This window comes from Henckelia pumila, chromosome 1 (genome assembly GCF_033568475.1).
Source record: "Henckelia pumila isolate YLH828 chromosome 1, ASM3356847v2, whole genome shotgun sequence".
Lineage (NCBI taxonomy): Eukaryota > Viridiplantae > Streptophyta > Magnoliopsida > Lamiales > Gesneriaceae > Henckelia > Henckelia pumila.
This window is the reverse complement of record NC_133120.1, coordinates 111587310-111595281: the sequence shown is the minus strand read 5'-3', so window position 1 is coordinate 111595281 and position 7972 is coordinate 111587310. Positions and strand designations below refer to the sequence as shown.

Sequence of the window (7972 nt, the reverse complement as noted above, 5' to 3'; positions counted from 1 at the left end):
TTGATGGTAGCTAAAATTTTTCTTTCGACCGGCTGATGATTGCGGGATTCAACAAGAAGCAAAATTCCACTGCTCTTGAAGATTCAAGGAACACACGGTGAATTCGAGATAAGCGGAGCATCGAGAAAGAGGGAAGAAATAGGCTCTATCTGCAATTATTTCTGATAATCTGATTCTCTTCACTTTGTTCGATTGTTGTGTATAGAAACTTGGATTGAATTGATAAGAGTAGAAACTTGGATTGAATCGATAAGAGTGGTAATCTTCCGTGGATGTAAGCACGTTATTGCCGAAGCACGTAAATTGATGTTCTTATTATTCTTGCTTTAATTCTTGAGTTTGTCTGTTAATTCTTGATTGTGGGATACGTCAAATTCTGGAATCTTGAATTGTTCTCTGTAGGGCTGAGTCAAATTGGTATGTGATTGGTTGTCTCTGAGAGTGGAAGCCATACATATACAAGTGAGATTGATTTCATAACACAACCAAATTGAAAACATTTTGTTCAACCCATATAATATATATCAGGAATGTGTTGTTGAACTTGCTGCAGTTAAACATTTGCCATATGTGAAATCATTAAAAAGGCAAACAAAGTATAACCTAAATCACAAGACAAGGGGACCCATTTTTCGGTATCAATAAAGTGAAGCATAACAAAGTGAGGCTCCCTTCATTGGTGATGAAACCAAGCTGAATATTTCTTCGTAGCAGTCTCATATTTCATATGGCGCTATTTCACAGATTGACAGTTGCTTCCATAAGGGAACTCGTTATGGTTTCACCAACTTCGGCTTTGCAGAGTGGACATGATGCATTGATTCTCAGCCATTTATCGAGGCACTCCTTGTGAAAGAGATGCGAGCAAGGCAGCTCTCTCAGTTCATCATTATTTAGGTACTTGGCTAAGCAGATACAGCATGCCTGTTGATCAGAATAACCAAAGTTACTTTTCAAGGTCGAGTAATGGACTAAATGGCCACACAGTACTGCAGGAACATTATGTGATTTACATAAATGAGTCCAGAAGATAATGTACTCCAGAATAAAGGCAGACGTTGTTGAGAGAAGTAATTGATCTCAAATTCATAACGCTTTACGACGGTGATGAATTAGATTTCACATGATCTCCAACCTCATATTTTCATTAATAACAAAGAAAATTGTGGGATGGGGGTGCGGGCAGGGAAAAGTAGTCAAATCATTGAAATCAAGCTATTTTCATCGACAAAATTTAATAATTCAATAGAATAAAATGAATCATACTGCATCCTCTCCTGATATTGCACGCTCATTCTCTGTTCCAGCAGCCACTATCCCGCCTTCACCTGCACCAGAGACGCTGTCCTTGCTCTTGTTTTTCTTAACTTTAAATTTATAAATTGGCAGAGAACTAATAGACTCTGGAGTAGCTCCTCTATTCTGAGACAAATCTTCTCTGAAGCCCAGAACGGAAAATATACAAGGAAGGCAGCAGCAAATTGTGGCACAGAGAATGAAAGGCATAGCATAGCCAATACAGCTAAATGTGAGAAATACTATACATAACCTGTGAGTGAAAAAGTTCCAAAAAAAGTGTACATTTAATAAGAGAAACTGAACAAATCTCACTGCGAGTATGCTAAGAAAATGTAGCGTGTTCTTGCAATACCTGTACACATTTGGGGCTTCGGTGGATGAAGAGTGCCCTCCAAAAATCCAGACATTCCCAACAACAAACCAAACAGCAAAGAAACAATCCAAACCCATCTTGAAGTATTCGACGCACGTCTTCAGCCTGCAAAAATAAGGATGGGGAATTTAGTTCCCTAATTATCAACTTCACAGTCCCGAACCATTAAGTTCGACATGAAGTGATGCATAAGCGGCAGTTAACAATATCAACAAAGGTATTGATGTTAAAGCACCCCCTGTCAGAAAGTTAAGCAGAGTAGCAGACCAAGACAAAGTGTTACTGATAAGTGATAAACCTTCATAAATTTCTCACACAATTGGTGATGACATAACTAAAGATGAATCCAATGAAACCACATCGAGCATAAGTCTCCCAGGACGAAGAGAAGGAGTAAGGTTATTCATTTTCCATTTATGAATAAGTACAGAGCCAAAAGAATGCATACTGTGCACATAACAGAAAAAACTCCACTAGACAGAATCCCCAAGTTGCCAGCCAAGCAAAGACAACAATGAAACCTGAGGTCACATCTCTCTTGCAGGTTCAAAATACTTATACGGTATAAGATTTTAAAGCAATTTGGTTTTCATTGGGCATGGACAGCAAAAAATAAATAAATAAACACTGCCATGGAAAATTGATGAGTGAAAAAATTCATAAAATCATGGAAGATGGTGATTTAGCAACTTTTTGGAAGTTGTGAGAAGCAAAATCTAAGGACATTGAGGAAAGACATCTCAGTTGTGGGAGACCATAAAATATTTTATTGTAATTTATTAGGACATGACCAAAAAAAGAACACGAGCTATATCTTGGTCAAAATTTTGTACTAGAATATCCAAGATCTCTATCATATCATTGCTACATAAGTTTTAGTTCTGGTCCCCCCAAGGGAATAGTAGCTCAGTTGCTCAACCGTCAGCTATAGCTGAATAAAATGCCATCTCGGGTCGGTAATCCATTTGATAGGAGAGTCCTATCACTGAATAGAATGCTGTGGTTTTGTACATAGCAGGGACAATGAGATTAGGAAAAACACACGATAATTAGAAAAAGTCCTGCATACCTAGAACTTGGTAAACCATTACTCTGAGTTCCTCGGGTTGCAGTACCAGTTGACCGGCGATCGTCTCCTCCAATGACTCTCCCCGTCAAAGAGCCAGTCATATTGTTTCCCTGAGAAGAATCCTGACGAAGTTGAAATGCAACCTGTTCAGAACCTTGGTTCCGATATTTAAAACGCCAATATAGAAGAGGGAGAATCGCCAAACAGCCAGATGCATAACCCACTATCCATGTTTTCAAAGGAGCGCCTGTTTTTTCGTGCTTTGACAGAGACAGAACAATAACTGCTGCAATAATTTGGCTTACAGTCAACAGTAGCTCAACTGATATCCATATACCAGAATTTAATGGACTCCTTTGGCGCCCACGAATATTTCCTCTTCGCATCTGTAACGAGTTCCTTGTGTTTGATCCATTGGCAGGAAAAACTGGGGGTTGATAAACAGGAACTCTGGAGCTAGCACTCGGTTGATTTTCACTACGTTGCTGCTCCAAGGCCCCGAACGGCCTGTCATGGGACAAACCAGATGAAGAAGCGTCACTGCTACTTGTAATTTCAATAACATGTTCATCATTGTTGTGGTTATCGGCTCGCTCCATTAACAAAGAGACTTTGTTGGCTTGGCTTTTACGTTGAATTCCCAGTAAGGGCAGAGCCATCCAAGTCCACTGAATGGACACGGCAACACACTGAGGACATCTAATAAAAATATCCTCAAATCCCTTCCTATCAATGCCAAAAACCGAATGCCTAATTAGATTAAGTCACTCAAATGCCGCAGAACTCAAATGCCGCAGAATTTTCCTACACTTCGCCCAGCATACATAATCATTTGTCCAGGTTCCTGGTCAAGTAATACAAGGCAGGACATTAAAAACAATCTCATTCGGTCAGGACATTTCAATAATGAAACCTGCTCTGTGTTTCGTGGACAAAACAACCTCAAAAGTTACAATCAAAGCAAAAGGAAACAAAAGTTTCACAATATTCTCCCTTATTGTCCTAATACATTTTCAGGAAACTCGGGACTTTTCAAATTCAGTAGCTAGAAAACAGATCCAGCATAGTAAAATGAACAATTATCATGATAACAAACAGCTACACCTCTTCAAAAATAATAAACCGCCAAGGCAAAAGGACGAATCAAAACAACAAAAATCGTAACCTAACACTGATACCAACAAATAGAATCACGTGTGCTTATAAATTCAAATTACAAACAACACAACACACCCATATGAGCAGCAGCAGCAGTCACGTGTTCTAGTCAAAACCTTAATATTTAACTTAACAGTTAACACACATCAATACGCGTAATAAATTCGATCATTTCGGAATTCAAATTGAGAACACTTTCCAAATTGCCCAACCCAAGAAACCAAAATCCCTAGTAGCAATAAATCGTTGACCCACCATCTCATACGCGTCCGTCATAAATAACAAAACCTCTGAAATGCAAAGTCTACATACAAAATTCAAACAAGAATAAAATTATTTACAAAATAGCACAAAAAAAGGTGGGGCGCATTGATCCAGACGACGTAACTTGAAAAATCTGCAAACAATTATATACATTCAAGCGAAAAATTATTGTGATTCTGACCAATGTTTCGATGAAGCGAAGATTAGAGTGACCAAATGAAAATCTTTCAAAGTTTTTCTCAGAAAGATAGCTCTGAATCGTTCATTTGGACGACTCTTGGATTGCTATCGAAATTATTATTATACCAAATGCGAATATTTCACTATCATTTATTTTATTTCAATTTTTTTATTTCTTTTTTCATTAACAATTATTCTTGGAATAATTTTTGGATAATGCTATGTTTACATAAAATCTTACAAAGAGACTTACACGTCCTATTTAGGGGTGTTCATGGTTTGGTTAACCGCCCGAACCGAGCCGAAACCGAAAATTCGGTTTGAACCAAAAACCGAACCGAAAATTCGGTTTGGTTTTCGGTTTTTGGATTTTCGGATTTTCGGTTTTCGGTTCGGTTCGGTTTTTTTCGGTCGGTTCACCGAACCGAACCGAAAACCGATTTTTTTGATTTTTTTGAATTTTTAATTATTTTTTAATATTTTAATTAATATTTTTATTTGTTTTTATTAATAAATAAATATAAAATAAATAAAATAATTTAAAAATATATAAATTCGGTTAAACCGAAAACCGAACCGAAAAACCGAAAAAATTTCGGTTTTTAACCGAACCGAACCGTTAAATTCGGTTCGAATTTTCGGTGAATTTCGGTTCGGTTCGGTTCGGACTGAATGAACACCCCTAGTCCTATTAAATTAGGAAATTGTATCAATTTTTTTTTAAAATATCTTTATTTTCAACCTATAATTATTTGGCTTGTTCAAAAAAACTCTTAATAAAAAAATTATTATTTTTCATTTTATTATTTATTGTGTAGTATTAGGGGTGTAAAAATTGAACCCGACATCAGTTGAAAGATAATTATCGAATTAAGGTGGAGGTTTTGGGGTTCAAGTTATACCCGAAATATTTGAATTTTTTAATTTTTTAACAAAATAATTAAATACCCATAATAATAATCAATATATTTTAATTTAAATACATAATAACAAAATCTCACTTATATAATTCTATATAATTTAAATTTGAAAGTTCAAGTGTACAAAATTTAAAATATACTTAATACACAAAATAATATTTTTTAAAAAAATCAATATTTTACAAAATAATTATTACATGTTGAAAATCTATGATACAATATATAATAATTTTTTTTCAAACATACAATATATAAAAATATAGTAAATATTTCTTAATTCTATAAATAAGTAAAAAACTTTTTAAAAATTTCTCAAATCAAATCCGAATAAATCAATAGCGACATACTCGAACTCAACTAACCTGATCAACCCAAACCTAATGATTTGATTGTTTTATTTTGTTTTTTTAACAAAATAATTAATTATTACACATAATAATAAACAAATATATTTTAATTTAAATACATAATAATAAAATATCGCTTATATATGATGTAAATTTGAAAGTTTAATTTTAAAATTTTAAAATATATTTACTAAAAAAAAATAAACAATTATTATTTTTGTTGAACTCAGTAAATAATTATATTTTCATAATTATATTTTAAATTTTATAAAATATTTATTTTTGTTGAACTTAGTAAAATTAATTCAATAAGCAAGTAATAAAAAATAATAATATTTTTGTTAAAAGATCTTTTAGCAAGACAAAGAATTAATTGTAGATTGAAAAGAAATAAATATTTTTAAAAAAAATTGAGATATTTTCTTAATTTAATAAGGCGTGTAACCCTCTATGTAAGACTATATGTACATATAGCATTATCCATAATTTTTTATTTCCACATTACGAGAAAATTTATTTTAACATGTTACATAGACATCAAAAAGTAATTATTATTATTATTCATTAAAAAAAGTAATTATTATAAATATCTTCACTATATTTGAAATTTTTATTATATTTTATTTCTCCTTAAAATAAAATGAGTGTTTCAAAATAAATTCAACATGTTATTAGAACAAAGTTGGTAAAAAAAATTCAATAATTTGAGATTTATCATATAGATAATATATATTATTATATTAATGAAATTAACTTTGACTTTCTAAAATATGGAAATAATAATGTTTTTTGAGCTACATGGATATTGAGATAAGATTAAAATTCTAGCATTATTGCTCGATATGAGAATTAGCTAGAGTAATTGGTATATTATCGTGTTAATATGAGATTTAGAGGGTGTTTGGCAGAGCTAAGCTCTTTCAAAAGCTTATAAGCTGTTTTAGAGCTTTTAAGCTCTCAAATTTTATTTGGCAAATTTTTTTAAAAACAGCTTATAAGCTGTCAAAATAAACTGTTTGACAGCTAGACTGTTTTTAAAAAAGTAAGGGGATGTACTTTTTTGAAAAAGATCTTATTTTAATATTCTATCTCTCTAAAATATCCTTGAATATATTCATAAATCTCCATCATATCCTCAACCTATTAAATATTAAATATTATTTTAAAAAAATTTACAAATCCCATAAATTTTTCTAAATAAAATATTAAAACAATTTTATATTTTAATACTAAAACTATTTTCGTATTTGTATAACTCGAAATATTATTTTCATATAATTATACCATTTTTGGTAATTTTGACAATAAAAAGATCTTATAATACCAAACATATCAACATCTTTAAATTGTTTAAAATAAGTTTACTCAAACACTTTAACAGCTTATTTTTAAAATAAGTTCTAACAGCTTATAAACTCGTAAAACAGCTTTTAAGCTCTAGGATCTTATAAGCTCTTTTTAATAAGTTTAGTCAAATACCCTCTTACTCGTTATACGTTCAAACATGGACAAATATAAGATTTAAATTTTATAGAGAGAGACTATTTTATGAGGGAAATTTTTTTTTATCAATTATGTTATATAACGGGATACAATTGCAATTTTAAACAAGATTTCACCAAATAAGTTGAAAAATGATTAGAATAGGAATCTCAACTTTAATTATAGTATGATAGTGTTGATAAGAGCTCGATTTAAAAAAAAAAAAAAAGAGATGAACTAATTTTGGCTATTTTTTAATTTCAATTTAGACTAAGTCTTTTGAGATATATCTGTGAGACGTGTTGATCCGTATCACATTTACAATGAAAAATGATACATTTTAAACCACACAGTAGTTCAAGTGTCATTGTTCAATTGTTTTACCCAACAGAGACATATATTGCACCCGACAAATCAATCTCTTTCTCAATAATTGCACTCTTTGCAATAAATGGGAATTGAGCTCATGACCTTGGGTCTGATACAATTGTAGGATCGAGCGTTTATCGCCTTACCGAAAGCTATAGCTGATGGTAACAGTGTAACTTAAATTTTTAAACCACATAGCAGCCAAGTGCCATAGTTCGATTGCTCCAATTAGAAAGGACAATTATTACACTCTAACCAAACTGGAGTACGATGAGAGTAGAGGGAATTTTCGTTGATCATTGAGATTCAACTTTAACCATGTTTCAACCTCGTATCGCTGGTGAGGAACATTATGAAATTGCGCAAAGAGTTAAGAAAAATTTACACCGGACATTATAGCTGTCTTTGGGCCGGACGAATTATCTAACCATGATCGTTTAACTATAGCAATAGCACGAAAAAAAACGAGCATTTTTTTATAATTATTCAGCCAGTGAACCAAAGTATTCTA

At 32.3% G+C, this 7972-nt stretch overlaps 1 protein-coding gene across 1 annotated transcript; it reads right to left on the bottom strand.

Moving 5' to 3' along the window:
• Positions 1 to 486: 486 nt before the first annotated feature.
• LOC140878472 (E3 ubiquitin-protein ligase At4g11680) lies at positions 487 to 4444 on the bottom strand. The gene is made up of 4 exons (XM_073282074.1): positions 2742 to 4444; positions 1652 to 1777; positions 1267 to 1549; positions 487 to 924 (listed from the first exon to the last, which is right to left on the bottom strand). The coding sequence occupies exons 1-4, from the start codon at positions 3398 to 3400 to the stop codon at positions 739 to 741; spliced, it is 1254 nt and encodes a 417-aa protein (XP_073138175.1). The 5' UTR covers positions 3401 to 4444; the 3' UTR covers positions 487 to 738.
• Between the last annotated feature and the right edge of the window lie 3528 nt (positions 4445 to 7972).